At 38.8% G+C, this 15,568-nt stretch overlaps 1 protein-coding gene across 1 annotated transcript in view; it reads right to left on the bottom strand.

Moving 5' to 3' along the window:
- The window catches only part of SYCP1 (synaptonemal complex protein 1), a 72,239-nt gene that overhangs the window by 26,077 nt on the left and 30,594 nt on the right, over positions 1–15,568 (bottom strand). The window contains exons 13-18 of the mRNA XM_063297378.1: positions 14,795–14,862; positions 11,337–11,398; positions 8,845–8,949; positions 6,457–6,560; positions 2,716–2,830; positions 2,348–2,418 (exon numbers count right to left, since the gene is read on the bottom strand). Of these exons, the coding sequence (XP_063153448.1) occupies positions 2,348–2,418; positions 2,716–2,830; positions 6,457–6,560; positions 8,845–8,949; positions 11,337–11,398; positions 14,795–14,862 (525 nt within the window). The remainder of the gene's footprint in view (positions 1–2,347; positions 2,419–2,715; positions 2,831–6,456; positions 6,561–8,844; positions 8,950–11,336; positions 11,399–14,794; positions 14,863–15,568) is intronic.

Genomic DNA, 15,568 nt, shown 5'->3' on the forward strand with positions numbered 1-15,568 from the left:
CTTATCTCTTCTGGCTAACCTCTGGAATTTTGCATTTAATTGGGCATATCTCAACCTATCACTGTTGCTTTTTGCTTTCCTTCTTTCTTGGGCTACTTCTAGTGTCTCAGCAGACAGCCATTTTGCCTTCTTGGTTTTCTCTTTCTTTGGGATGTATTTGTTGCCTCCTCCTGAACAATGTTGTGAACTTCTGTCCAGAGTTCTTCCGGGACCCTATCTGCTAAGTCCAGTCCCTTAAATCGATTCTTCACCTCCACTGCATATTCCTTAGGAATATTAGTGAGCTCATATCTAGCTGATCTGCGGGTCTTCCCTAATCTCTTTAGTCTGATCCTAAATTGTGCAATAAGAAGTTCGTGATCGGAACTACATCAGCTCCAGGTCTTGTTTTTACCGACTGTATAGATGTCCGCCACCTTTGGCTGCAAAGAATGTAGTCAATCTGATTTCGGTGTTGTCCATCTGGTGAAGTCCATGTATAAAGCCGTCTCTTAGGTTGTTGGAAGAGAGTGTTTGTTATGCAGAGTGAGTTGTCTTGGCAAAATTCTATCAGCCTATGTCCTGCTTCATTTTGTTCTCCCAGGCCATGCTTACCTGTAATTCCAGGTGTCCTTTGACTGCCCACCTTAGCATTCCAGTCTCCTGTGATGAAAATAACATCTCTTTTACGCGTGTTGTCCAGTAGGTGCTGCAGATCCTCATAGAACTGCTCTACTTCAGCTTCTTCAGCATCTGTGGTTGGGGCGTATATTTGGATCACTGTGATGTTAGATGGCTTGCCCTGAATTCGAATTGAGATCATTCTGTCGTTTTTTGGATTGTATCCAAGCACTGCTTTAGCCACTTTACTATTAATTACGAAGGCTACTCCATTTCTTCTGTGGTCCTCTTGTCCACAGTAGTAGATCTGGTGGTCATTTGATGTGAAGTGGCCCATTCCAGTCCCTTTCAGTTCACTGACACCCAAAATGTCTATCTTTAATCTTGACATCTCACCAATAACCACATCCAATTTGCCCTGGCTCATAGATCTTACATTCCAGGTTCCAATGGTGTGTTGATCCTTAGAACATCGGATTCGCCGTTCACCACCAGCACCGTCGGCCGCTAGCCGTCCTTTCGGCTTTGAGCTAGCTGCGTCATCACGACTGGGGCTAGTTGAACTCATCCTCTTTTCCTCCCCAGTAGCATTTTGACCATCTTCCGACCTGGGGGTCTCATCTTCCGATGGTATACCGACATATCTCTTGTTGTACTGATCCATTTAGTTTTCATGGCAAGAATACTGGGGTGGGTTGCCATTACCTTCCCCAAGGATTGCATTTAGTCTGACCTCTCTGTCATGACCTTCCCGTCTTGGGTGGCCCTTCACAGTTCAGCTTATGGCATCATTGAGGTGCTCAAGCTCCAGGACCACGACAAGGTAACGATTCTTTGCTGAAGATCAGAGAAATAGAAGACAGATATACCTGTGTCAAACAAGCCTCCTTCACAACGAAGTCTGCCTAGGTGACTAGAAAAGCTCTTTTGAAATTCAAAGCAAAAAATGTCTCTGTCTTTTCCTTTCTTTTCTTCCACTTTAAGCTAATTTTGTCCTAACAGCCAGGAACCACGCTGAGACAAGGAACAGGTCTCTAGTGTTTTATTGCTGCTACATAACAGGAAAATCCTAACAAACTAAAGAAGCATGGGAAAAACCCAGACATATAAACCCGAAAGGTTAAGGCGGGCCCGATCTGTGCCTCTTGGCTACCTAATTCCTCAGTGCTACGCATGCACTTTACAGCCTGGATGGGAGCCCCCTGCTCTCCATCCGTACTCACGACAAATTTCCTCCACAACTTCTTGTAGCTAGGAGGTGTTGTGGGAAGGGGATAGAGAAGAGGCAAATTGACTCTTCTCTACCCCCTTCACTATGCCACATTTGTTTGTGTATGTTATGCACTTTCAATTCAGAGAAATCTGAAACACCAGGAATATGGTTTTTCTATATTAATCTATGTAACAAATGTTGCATGTTTGAATAATGGCCGTCTTTAGCCTGGGAACCACTGGTTCACACCTCAACACTCACACAACCAACCTACATCAAATTGAAATGTCATTCCAGTATATAATATGAGACTACAACATATACCCTGTTTTGCACTGGAGAATAAAAGGGGTTTTACTTTTAAAGCCATTTAAAAAAAATAATATGCAAGTTTACATTAGCAAAGAAAGCATCAGTATGTGAGAATAGGACTATGAAATTAGCATCTATTCTCAAAAAGAACAACATTCTATTGTAACTTGAAACTTAAATTTTGTTTGACATTCTGTAGTAAACATTCTTATTCTGGCTTACCTTAACAGAATGTTGGTTTGTTTTAAAATTTCTATTTGATGTTTAGCTTCTTCATCTATATTCTTATTGTTCTGAACAAAAAGACAAGCAATTGAATGTAGAAATTGCAAAACTAACTATATTTAACTATATACTGTATAACTATTAAATGGCCACTAATAGAACATTCACTCAGAGCACCTCTCAGCCTTTTTTTTAAATGGTTATTTAAGTTGCATTCCTGTCCATATTTAGGGATCAGTGAAGACATAGTAAGATACACTGGAAGCATACAATTATAATTTAGTTCTGAAATTAAAAACAATAACTGACACAAAAACAACCTAGAGGTAGACTAGTTAAAAAAATATGTACAGTCAGGAACTTGCCTTATTATCTTTAAATTTTTGAAGTTCATTATCTACCATCTTTTTCTCTGTTATAATTTGTTCTTTCTGGAATAAAAGTTTGTTCCACTCCATACTTAATTGCTCATTCTTTAGGCTGTTAAAAAAATAATACTAAAAACAATTTATATTTTTTAATTTTTTTCCCCATAAAACTACTCTGTAACAATATTATGGGACAAGTTGTACCAAGCAGACCTAAAGTTAATAAAAGACCAGCTAAGGATCTAATAGCAATTTAATGACACCTAGCATAAAAACCACTATACTTTTCTATAAATTGACAAGTTTCATACCAAGACCACATCTACAGTATGTGTACTCCTGAAGGAAATTATTAATCAAATAATACCATTACAAAATTAAATTTTATTATGGTCACTGACCAATTTAGAAACAAAAAGCAGACACATTCTGAGACAGCAAATGAAAAACCACTGTAAAACTCAATCATTATAAAACTGATGTGGTCAAAGTATGGCATACTTTACAAATAGCAAAAAAACAAAAACAACCAACCCTAGACACATTCAATGAAATAAAATCACATTGATCAAACAGTAGCAACTGTAAATAAAATGGATCTGGGTGACCTCAAAATATGACTAGACAGGAAGTTATTAGCTGCAAACAAGCATATTTATAATAAGGATAATATAAAAAATATGTGGACTAATGTTTCAGGAACTCCTTCGCCATAGGGGCAAAGTCTTTCTTCAGATTGGAGGCCCCATAATTTCCCCTCAAAAACAGCTTTTGGAAGGGCATTAAATCTTGCCAGGATTTACAGCTCTTCTGAAATTTCAAAACCTTGAAGACTCATTCTACAAAAACAAATTAAATAAACGCTGCATCTGTCTTTCTGACATTGGAAAAGCTTGATCTTTATAAAAGGGCAACTTCTGCAATTGCGATTTAACTCTGTTTCCTGCCCTCCACAAAAAACCTAATTACCTCAGTTCTTAGCCACCTTGAATATCTTTATTTGCACAAATAATTGGATATAAAGTGTAACAACAACAACAAAATAGAATGTAAAGGAACATAGTGCTTAAATTTGGGAAGTCTCATTCCCTAGGAAGGTTATATTCTGCTTGCAAATTTCATTCCATTTTACAAAAAGTAAAAAATGAAAGGAAGTACAAAGAATCAGATTTCTGAACTTGCTTCACATTTGGATTCTGAATCAAATCAGGTGGCTTCCACTTTGGTACAAGTCAGATGTTACTGTTTTCTGAATTGTTAAACTGAGACCTATTCTAAATTCTTCAATAAGTGAATTGTGCTGTGTTCTAGCAACTTTTTCAGAATCCACACCAGCATATGGTAGGAGTACTCTGATATGATGCATTCCCAGCTAAATCTGGAGGATTAGATTTTGGTTTTCTCAAAATACTGTATTGCCCAAATATACTATTTGAACCTGAGGAAGCAGACAGGTTCTTCCTAGTTTGGCCACTTCTATGCTAGATCTGTGCCCCTCCTGGCTGGTCAAGGCTACCTGGGAGAGGACGCATCATTGGGTCTGGGTGGTGTTAATTCCTCTTTGAGGGAGGGGATGGTCCTGCCGGCTCTTAAGAAGGCAGTGGTGCACCCCCTCCTCAAGAGGCCATCGATCAACCCAACTAATCTGGATAGTTTTTGTCCAGCCTTTCGTACAACCTTTTCAGGGAAGGTTCTAGAGAAAGTGGTCCCACGGCAGCTTCAAAGGGCTCTGGATGAGACGGATTATCTGGACCCCCTTCAGTCAGGATTCAGGCCGGGATATGGGACTGAGTTGGCATTGATTGCACTCTTGGATGATCTCTGGTGGGAGCAGGATGGGGGTAGTGCATCCATCCTTGCTCTTCTTGACCTCTCAGCAGCCTTCGATATCATTGATCACGATATCCTTCTGCCTTGGCTCTGAGAGTTGGGGGTGGGTGGCACAGTGTTATGCTGGCTCTCCTCCTTCCTCCGGGGTCAGTTCCAGTTGGTGTTGATAAGAGGGGAGAGGTCCAGCCATGGCCTCTGCTTTATGGGGTGCCACAGAGCCCAGTTTTCTCACCTCTCTTATTTAACATCTATGTAAGGCCGCTGGGTGAGGTGATCCAACGGTTTGGGGTGAGGTATCATCAGTATGCTGATGATATCCAGCTTTATTTCTCCACCCCAGGCTCCCTGAGTGATGCCGTGGATGTCCTGTCTCAGTGTCTGGAGGCTGTAGGGGCCAGGATGGGGCACAATGGGCTTCAACTCAACCCAAGCAAGACTAAGTGGCTTTGGGTGCTTGGGCATTCCAGTACTTAGGTTTTTCTATCTCTGGTCCTGGATGGGATAGCACTGCCTCAGATGGACCTGGTGCACAATCTGGGGGTCCTTTTGGACTCACTGCTCCTGCTGGAAGAGCAGGTGGTAGCCATGGCTAAGAGGGCCTTTGTGTACCTTGGTTGTGCACCAGTTGCACCCATTCCTGGATCAGGAGGCTCTGCTGTCAGTCATGCCCTCATAACCTCCCATTTGGACTACTGCAACATGCTTTACATGGGGCTGCCCTTGAAGAGCATTTGGAAGCTTCAGCTAGTACAGAATGCAACTGCATGGGTTGTAAATGGTGTCAGCTATTTGGCACATGTAACACCACTACTTCTGGGGCTGCACTGATTGCCAGTGTGTTTCTGGGTGCAATTCAAGGTGCTGATTGTCACCATTAAATCCCTTCATGCCTTGGGGCTGGGTTACCTGAGGGACTGTCTTCTCCCAGTTGTTTCTACCCATCCAATCTGGTCCAGCAGGACATGCATACTCCAGGTCCCATTAGCCAAAGAATTTCAGCTGGCAGGGACCAGGAGATGTGCCTTTTCTGCCATAGCACCTGCCCTCTAGAACATCCTCCCTCCTGAGATTAGGATGGCCCCAGCCCTGTTGGCCTTTTGGAAGGCCTTGAAGACCTGGCTATGTGCCTGAGCCTGGGGTCATGAGTGTGTGAAGGGCCCCGTCTCCTGGTTATATTGACACCAACAAATTATAATATCTCTTGGCTATTTGTATTTAATTTCTTCTTTGTATTGTGTTTTAACTGTTTTAATTGTTTTTATGATTATTCATCACATAGAGTCACTGGTTTGAGATGGGCAGCTATACAAATTGAATGAATGAATAAATAAATAAAGAGACTTAAAAAGGCAATTATCTTAAATCCATTCCAGTATTAATTTTTTAAAAAGTATCTGGGAAAAACATAAATGCTAGTAGTTGTGTGCTCTGCTGGCAGCCACTTCAAAATTGTAGGTGCAGAACTCAATTTTCTGTGTTTATATGTCTTCTCATCATGTGGGATATATTATTTTAGTTTAACACTATGAGAATGTTAGTAATGAAAATGCTAAAAACAGGTTATGAAGAAAACAAAGGTCAGTCAACTGTTTTCAAAACACAAATTTACTTAGATTCAGAAACCATAGCATTATTAGAATTAAAAATGAAATAATAATTTTTATATTCTGGCTTTAACTACAGTTCATTATCTAACTACCTTCAATATAACAGCTGTGTAAAATTATTTTAATAAAAAGAGTCTTGTAAAACATTAAAGATACAGATTCTCCTTCATGCAACAAAATAATTTATATTTTATTTAAAATATTTATATCCTTCATGTCCTCTACATATTAAAAGTAAACTAATCATGAAAGCCTTTCATAACTAATAGTATGGTAATCATATATTAATATACGTACGTACATTTCTTTTTCAAGTTCTGCTTTCAGTGTTGTAAGCTGTTGAAAGCAATTTTGTTTATTTTCGAATTCATCAGATAACTGCATTTCCAAATCATGTATTTCTTTCTGCAGGTAACAATTAATGTATGAATGTACTTTTATAACATACTGTTTACAATAACATCATTAGCATAGTAAATAACATAACTGCTTAAATGAAAACATTGAAATGGTGTGTAAATAATACTGTTCTGATATCATCTAAGCACGACTTAAAACAAAGATTTTGAGAAAGCCAAATTTTAGCCTTTTTTTCTTTTTTTTCTTACATATCTTCTCAACTCAAATGGAATTCCTGCTGCTTCTGAATTGAAGCTTTTACCTAAAGTGATGTTTAGGATCAGTTATAAGGACTAGTTTGATTCTTTAAAGATAACAGAAACTATAAAAAGATAAAAGGTAATGACCCTAGGAATCTGGTGTGGTGGATGGCCTACATTTTCCTCCATTTGATTTCCTAATTAAAATTTGCTATTTATACCACAGAAGATTGGTATGTGAAGGAAAATTTACTCTGACTTCTAGTACTACAACTCTAATCCCGTTTGGATGTCCTAAGGTCGCTACTAACTTGTTAAAGTTAATTCCATAAAGGGAATGCCCTCCAGATATTTTGTATCTGAAGAAATAGGTTACAGCCTATTTATTTCATCTATCTGGCCTCCAGTCACATTAGGTCTGGCCTACATAAAGATTCTAGCCACCAGTTTTTATTAAGCCCACAATTTACTAAGAAAATGCTGCCTAAAATATTGTTTAATTAAAGTGAATGGCTGTTTCGTTTGGTTAAAGTACTGGAGATCTAATGCTTAAAATGTACAGAAATGACTGAAATAGAGCACTGAACTTCTCATGATAAATTCATTTTATATAATGGATGAAGTGTATTATTGAATACACTCCCCCTCCCATTTGTATTATTTAACAGGACTTTGCATGTACTTTCCTTACTGGGATTCACATTTTGTATTTAAGTGTAGTTTAATATTTCATATTCTTATCTGCAAGTTTAGCTCTTCTTTGTAAGAATACATATGTAATCAAAACATAGTAGGCTGTTAGCACATTATTTCAGGAGCAGATAGAGAAGGAATACACCTTAAGATAGTTTAGATATTGTGCTAAATTATTTGGAATGATATGCAAATAGATCAGTGGCCTATTAAATTTCAAACATTGCTTGGACTTCATCAAGTAACTTTTATTCATGGTACTAATGATATGGACAACTTGCTTATGTGTAACTGACAATATCGGGACAATTGCCTCTAGAATGATTTATTGAAAGCACAACAGATATTAGATCAGAAATATCTTGCTATATTAATCCAAATGCAATATGTGAAACTAATTAGAAATCTAACACTTGCTATTAGTCATGTGTTCTACTGTTTGTATTATGAATATAAATGAAAGAATAGTCTTTAAACTGCCAGAAATAGCCACATATAGGTAGTCCTCACTTAACAACCATGATCGGGACTGGCAACCCCATCGCTAAGCAAGGTGGTCATTAAGCAAGACATCATATGATCACAATGGGGTTATGACCTCACTTCCGCTGTGATCATTAAGCAAAACATCATGTGACCATGACTTGCAATTTTATCGTTGGTTTCTCCATTGACTCTGCTTGTTGGAAGCTGGCTGCAAAGTGCACAAATAGCAATCACATGACCATGGGATGCTGCAACAGTCATAAACACCTGTCAGTTGTAAAGTGCCTGAATCTTGATCACATGACTGTTGAGACACTGTGATGGTTGTAAGTGTGAGGGCTGGTCATAAAGTTACTTTTTCAGCACCACTGTAACTTCAAATGGTCACTAAACAGGGCAATCATTAAGCAAGGACTACCTGTACAGGACTGTCTTGTATTTCCTAATGAAAACCTTAATTGCTGGCCTGTCTGCAGTTAATTTAGCTATTAAAGCTCTGGAGTTGATATCTGTGTCACCAGCTGCTTCCAGATAGATGGTTCCTATATGAAACTGTGCCGTTATTGTTTTCTTTCTGATATAATTTTTTTTATGAAAAAAGAATTATTGGTCATATATGGGACAACTGCATACTAAAAATTCTGAACACTTTCCCACCTGTGAAACTCAGGCTATGAGATAGGACTGTTGCATAATACAAGTAGTAAAGAAGCACCCACTGAGTAGATAGATGCAGATAGTCATAATAAGAGAAAGGTACACAGCTTCAATTTGCTGCTCATCTGCTATTCAACACAGAGAGGAAGACAAAGGGTCAAGTGTATGATTATTTTAAAACAATATATTTCAAACTATATTTTCATAATAATGATATGTAAATATCAAAATCTAACTGTCAGAACTTTCAATACCTCTCTCATCTGAAGAGTATCCTTTAACTCTCTTTCTCTTTCTTGTAATTTCTCAATAGTCTTCTCAAGAATTTGTTTTCCATGTAAACATTCTTGGACTTGTATCTACTCAAAAATTATAACAAATTAAAAATTGGCACAAAAGGAATGAAGTTTCATTTTATTACTGTGACAACCATTCTATTTGGTTATACTAACATTGTAAGCCTCCCCCACCCCCCACCCCAAGTCCTGCTGCTGTGCTGCCTCATCATTGGGTGTATTCCTGGGAGTGATGAGCGAAGGACACCAAGTGTGTATGCCAGTGGTGTATGTAAACCCAGCAGGGTCACCTAAGACATAAAGGTCATCCAAGCTGCTCAGCTAAAGCAAACAGACACCTATATTGGGCAGCAGCAATACAGGAAGATGCTGGAGGCAGAAGACCACTTTATTGACAACAGCAAAGGCATCATTTCATGCTATGCAGGAGAAGGCAGTGGTAAACCACTCCTGTATTTTACTGAGAAAACCACATGGATAGAAAATACAAAATAATTAATGATACAGTGCCACATGATGGGCCCCTCCGGTGGGATGGCACTCAACATGCTACTGAGAAAGAGCTAAGGATCTTTTGCAATATTAATGGTGTTTATGACATGGCTAGATTAAAGCATTTGGGATGTCTAGTTGTTGATATTGCCCTGCAGGAAAAGTAAATCCAAAGCAACAGACAGAATTACAGTGAAAACATGAAATGTAAGAAGCATGAACGTGGGAAAGCTCTATAGAGTGAAAGATGAAATCAAATGACTACAAATTGACATCTTAGGCATCAGTGAATTGAGGTGAATTGGGATTAGATACTTTCAGTCAAAAGATCACATTGTTTACTACTCAGAACATGAAAAACAAGGAATGGCACTGCTTTTATAGTTAGGAAGGGTATAGCAAGAACAGTACTTGGCTATAATGCAACCAATGTCTGAATAATATCAATTAGACTTCATGGATAACCCTTCAATATGATGATATTCCAAGTTTATGCTCCAACCACTGATGCAGAAGAGGTTGATGAATTTATAGTCTAGCATGTGGTAGAGTAGCAATGAATGCCTTGAAAAAGATATTCAGATGCCAGGATGTGTCTATATCTACAAAGATCATAATCATCTAGGCAATGGTTTTCCCTGTAACACTCTTTGGAAGTGAAAGTTGGACTCTGAAGAAGCAGGATAGAAAGAGTATTGATACTTTTGAATTTTGACAGAAAATTCCTGTGAATACCATGGATAGCCAACGAAACAAACAAACAGAACATAGAATAAATCAATACAAAGTTCTTACTCAAGGCACAAATGACCACACTCAAAATATCGTACTTCAGACATATGCAAAGACCTAGCTCTCTTGAGAAGTCTATAATGCTTGGATAAGTGGAATGAAAGAGAAGGCAATGATAGCCAGCAGCAAGATTGATAGACTCAATTACAGCAATAATGGGTACACTGCTGGAAGACCTGAAAAACCAGGCTGGGGACAGATCATCATGGAGAAAATCTATCTATGTGCTTGCTAAAAGTCAACGCTGACCTGACAGCACCTATCAGTCAATCAACACTGTAAGTTATAGTTTTTTTTAGATAGGTTACTGATCTGATGACAGGAAAATAAAATAGTATCAGCAATGTTTGGTGTTTAGTCATTTGTATCTAGTGCTAGTTGTGCATAGTTAGGTACTAAAATCCCTCCATGGTGTATTACTATGGATGGTACAATTCCAGTATCTAAATCTGACCACAGTCTGAGCACTGATGCAGTGATATTCTTCTGTATTTTGTATTACTAATCCTGACCATAATGTAGCCATTTGAGTTGGTTACTTATTTTGTTATAGTGAACTTTATTTAGATTTAATCTGTTTTACTAACAGACAGGTTGCTTTCATTACCTATAGTGATTCTTTAAGATAAATAAATGTATCCCATTTATCAAATTTCAACAATAAGTAATGATATGGAATAGAGATAGAGAAATGGATGAAAGAATGACTTCAGGACATCAAAGAAGTAATCCCATCAATAGTGAAGGAAAACTATAAACAGAAATTTATACTTAGTACAGTTCTGTTGCATATGTGAAATAAGGCTGTAACTATTAAAGATGTGCAAATCTTCAAAGTTCTTTGTTTCAATCAAAGTTCTTTGTTTCAGTTAAAACAATTATGTGAAACAAAACAGACATGTTAAAATGACTTAAGGCCATAAAAACACATTAAGAAACAGTTTGATTAGAATCCAATATACAGAGCAAACAAAATAAAAGTTCCAATATAGGATTGTACCTTAATAATTTTGAGTATATTTTACTTTGCATGAGGTTGCAGCTCGATAGTTTGTCATTAAAAAAAAATGAGTAGAAAGTTTAAGACATAATCTTCAATCTAATTAAATAGATGAAAGATGTAATAAAGTCAGTTAGTGGAATGATATAAATTAGAAATCCCTTACTAAGACTGGTTCCAGTTCTTCAATTTGCTTTTCTTTATCATTTTTCAGTTTGGTCATAATTTCTGCAATAAATTCAAATGTAAACAATGTAATGTTTTCAGTTATGAAGTTACATGTACTTACTCTTTATTTTTAAATTCAAATCTTGAAAATCTGTTCCAATCTTTAATATATGTTTTTCTTAAACACGAAAAATTCAGGCTCAGCATGAACATGTGTCTAATTCTGTATCAATTACAATACATTTATTTTATTTATTTATCAAATTTGTCACCACCCATCTCCTCCAACCGGAGGCACTCTGGGCGGTTTACAATATAAAACAATAAATATATAATAAAATTTCAATATAAAACACACTATATAACAATTTCACAGAGCTACCAAATACAATAAAATCCAGAAGGCTGTGATCTCATCCAGTCATTGTGTAGGAGGGGCATTTCAAGGCACTAGCCAACCCCAAGTATGACTATTCTCCTCCCTGCCCCAAGCCCGGTGGCAGAGCCAAGTCTTAAAATTCCTCCGGAAGACTAGGAGCGATGGGGCTAATCTCACCTCCTGGACCCTGCCAGATGGAATTCTCTTATTGACGGGGTCCGTAGCATGCCCTCTCTGCAAGATCGGGTGGGACGGGCTGATGAAGCGTGGAAGAGACAGTCCCTCAGGTGACCTGGTCCCATGCCATGTAGGGCTTTAAAGGTGATAACCAACACCTTGAATTGGACCCAGAAGCAGACTGCTATACAATGCAGCTCATGTAGCAAAGGTGTTATGTGTGCCCTTCTAGGGGTGCCAAAAATAGCCCGCGCAGCTGCATTCTGGACCAGCTGAAGCTTCTGGATACTCTTCAAGGGTAGCCCCATGTAGAGCGCATTGCAGTAGTCTATATGGGAGATAACAAGGGCATGAGTGACTGTTCAAAAGGCCTCCCAATCCAGGAAAGGGCGTAACTGGTTAGTTCAATCTCAGGTAGGTGTACAACCATTTGTTTCTTTTTGATTGTGGACCATATTCAGACAAGTATAGTGCGCTGAGGATCTCATATAAAAACTGGGTACATCCAAGAAAAATTATGGGCAGGACAAGAGCAGAAATGGATGGATGGATGGATGGATCTGAAGCAATAAAAGAAATCTGAGTAGTCAGATATTTCCAAGAAACCCAGAATAAAGCAAAGCTAAAAGCCCTTAAAAGAATGGCACATTCTCCTGTATTTTGCCATAACTGCTTGATATTTTCGTCCTTTAAAAATTGAAAAAAAAATCACAGGTGAATATGTTTTCTGTAAATGCATACACATGCTCAGAAAACAAGAAAAGGCTGAAAAGCAGCAAGATAAGAAGAATGTTTTGTTACTTCATACTTCACATAGCTTGATTCTCCAATCAGGGGAATTTTTGGTATACTATCAAATTAGAAGTATAAGTACTGGGGAATCAGGATAAATATTAACACATTTCAATAAAAGAGAGTATCTGTAGGGGTAAAGGTAAAGGTTTCCCTTGACGTAAAGTCCAGTCGTGTCCGACTCTAGGGGGCGGTGCTCATCTCCGTTTCAAAGCCAAAGAGTCGGCGTTTGTCCATAGACACTTCCGGGTCATGTGGCCAGCATGATGACACGGAACGCCGTTACCTTCCCGCCGAAGCGGTACCTATTGATCTACTCACATTTGCATGTTTTCGAACTGCTAGGTGAGCAGGAGCTGGGACTAGCAACGGGAGCTCACCCCACCGCACGGTTTCGAACCGCCGACCTTCCGATCGGCAGCTCAGCGGTTTAACCCGCAGCGCCACCGCGTTTCAATAAAAGAGAGTATCTGTAGCTCAGGGTTAAACTGTGGAGTTCTTGGTGCTCTCTGAGCTTGGTTGCTTGCTTGCAGACATTTCATTACCCAACTAGGTAACATCATCAGTTCAAGTGAGTGTAGGGTTTGCTGCCTGTTTATATGCAGTATCTTGCCCTGCTAGTTTTGGTAGGGATGTAATTTCCTCCTTGGTGATTCCTTGATTAGAGTATTGTTTTCTTCCTGATTGTTTGGTGCTGATCCCTGCTTGTCTGAATGTGGGCTGTTGGAGGGGAGGTGTTGTAGTCTTTTTGCTTCCTAGGTTTTTTACTGTCTCTCACTTTTGAATAGCGTGCTTTCTTTTTATGTATCTATTGATACATAAATGTGGTTTATCTTTATGTATCTATTGATGGCTGATTTGTCTGAATGCCAAGCTTCCAGGAATTCTCTAGCATTTTTGGATTTGGCTTGGTTTAAAATGCTAAAAGTTTCCCGATTGAAACTGTGGTTGAGTCTGTCCTTGTGTTGTGAGATTAAGGAGTTTTCCTCATGTCTTGTCACAGCTAGTTGGTGTTTATGGATCTACTCTGCTAGTCTTCTGCCTGTCTGTCCTACATAGTAGTTGTTGCAGTCTTTGCATTGTATGTTTGCTTATTTATTTATTTATTTGTTTATTTATTTAATCACATTTGTATAGCCGCCAATCTCACATACAGACCATACCTGTTATTACTACAATCAAATTTGGATCTAATTTGTTACTCTGAATCATGTGGTGAATCTTTCTAACATTTCAGGATCTCAACTGAGTAACAATAATATCCCTAAAGAGTAACAATAACCACAGCATCAGCTATAGCTGTGACAGGAGTGATTATTTTCAGGATTCCGTCAGTCCCAATAAAAATCTCCAAACCATCCTTGCCCTTCACTCTAGATGGAACACTCACATTGAAGTTTCCTTCTGGGGGAAAGTCTCATTCCCAATACTATTAGAAGGCAACAGGGAGATAAGCATACAGGTAGTCCTCAACCTATGATCATTTGTTCAGCAGCTGTTTGAAGTTGCAACGGTGCTGAATGGCGATGCTGAGCCGGTCCTCAGAGTTCCAGCTGTCCCGTGTTCATATGATCGCGATCTGGGCACTTGGCAATTGGTTCACACGACTGGTTGCAGCACCCCATAATTGACATTTGCAACCTTCCCTGCCAGCACCCCCTCACACCTTCGCTGACCCTCCTTCACATCCTTGTGCACCCTTACAGAACCTCTCCCACACCCCTGCACACCTCGCTCCCTCCCCCACCCAGCAGCAGCCTTACCTGCCTGCTGGCCTGGGACTTCCAACTTCCTGCCAACTTTCACACTGACTTTGGTTGTGGGAAGCTGGCAGGAAGTTGTATTGCCTAATGACCATAGGATTTGGTTAATGATAGCAACCAGGACTGCAGGAATTGCTGTTGTTAACTGATGTGCTCACGCTCCACAACAGCATCACTTAGCAATGGAAATTCCAGTCCCAATTGCCGTTGTAAGTCGAAGACTGCCTGTGTGCACTGTGACCGTGACAGAAGAGGAACAGTAAAATTGATATAAACAAATTAACATCGTTACAATTGTAAGTAGTTCTAAAGAAAAATAGCTCTGTTTTTAGTTCTTCAACATACCTAGTTCAGTTGATTTATTTTGGAGTTCCAAAACTAATGCAACTGAGTCATCTCTCAATTCCTTTTGCCTATTAAAATAATTTAAAAAGTTCAATGAATGGTTTAAGAAAGATTAAAATATGTCTGAATCAATAACATGAGGACTTATGATATAACTACTAAGCACTCACTGAATGGCAGAAATATATGACTATAAAATGGAGATACAGCAGAGTTGTTAAGTGACCATTCCAATTTTCTATATTTAGCAAACTGTTTTCTCTATAACAATCTAAAGTATTATATCACATATATAGGCAAGATCTGTAATGTGGTCAGCTAGACCTGCTTTGGGGCGGTTGCCTGATTTTGCAGTCTCAAATCCTGAGAGGCTGGGAAGATTAATGATCTGCTGGAGAATTCACTGTGTGAGGAATGTAACAAATCTGTGCCCTATGGCAGGGAGGGCCCTGAATACAAAACTGGTGAGCCCTCTTCTACTACATGCTACAAAATCCAAGAGCTAGGGATCAGGGCAGAGGGTTTTATATGCCCGGTTGGATTTGGCCACCAAGTATAGGTAGACTTGAACCAGTTGTAATATTCATTTTATCAAATTCTTTCTATAATTATTCATAGTACTATTGCGATGGAGAGGTGACTAGCAAGTAACTGAAAAGGAACACTGGACTCCCCAAAGGTGTAAAGAACTTGCTAAAGTCTTCAAGGATCAGAGTTGATCATTCAGGATCAGGGTTTGAAAACTCCACTCTCTGTGGAGCCTAAGCAGTCCAA

The sequence above is a fragment of the Candoia aspera genome, chromosome 3 (assembly GCF_035149785.1).
Source record: "Candoia aspera isolate rCanAsp1 chromosome 3, rCanAsp1.hap2, whole genome shotgun sequence".
NCBI classification, from domain to species: domain Eukaryota; kingdom Metazoa; phylum Chordata; class Lepidosauria; order Squamata; family Boidae; genus Candoia; species Candoia aspera.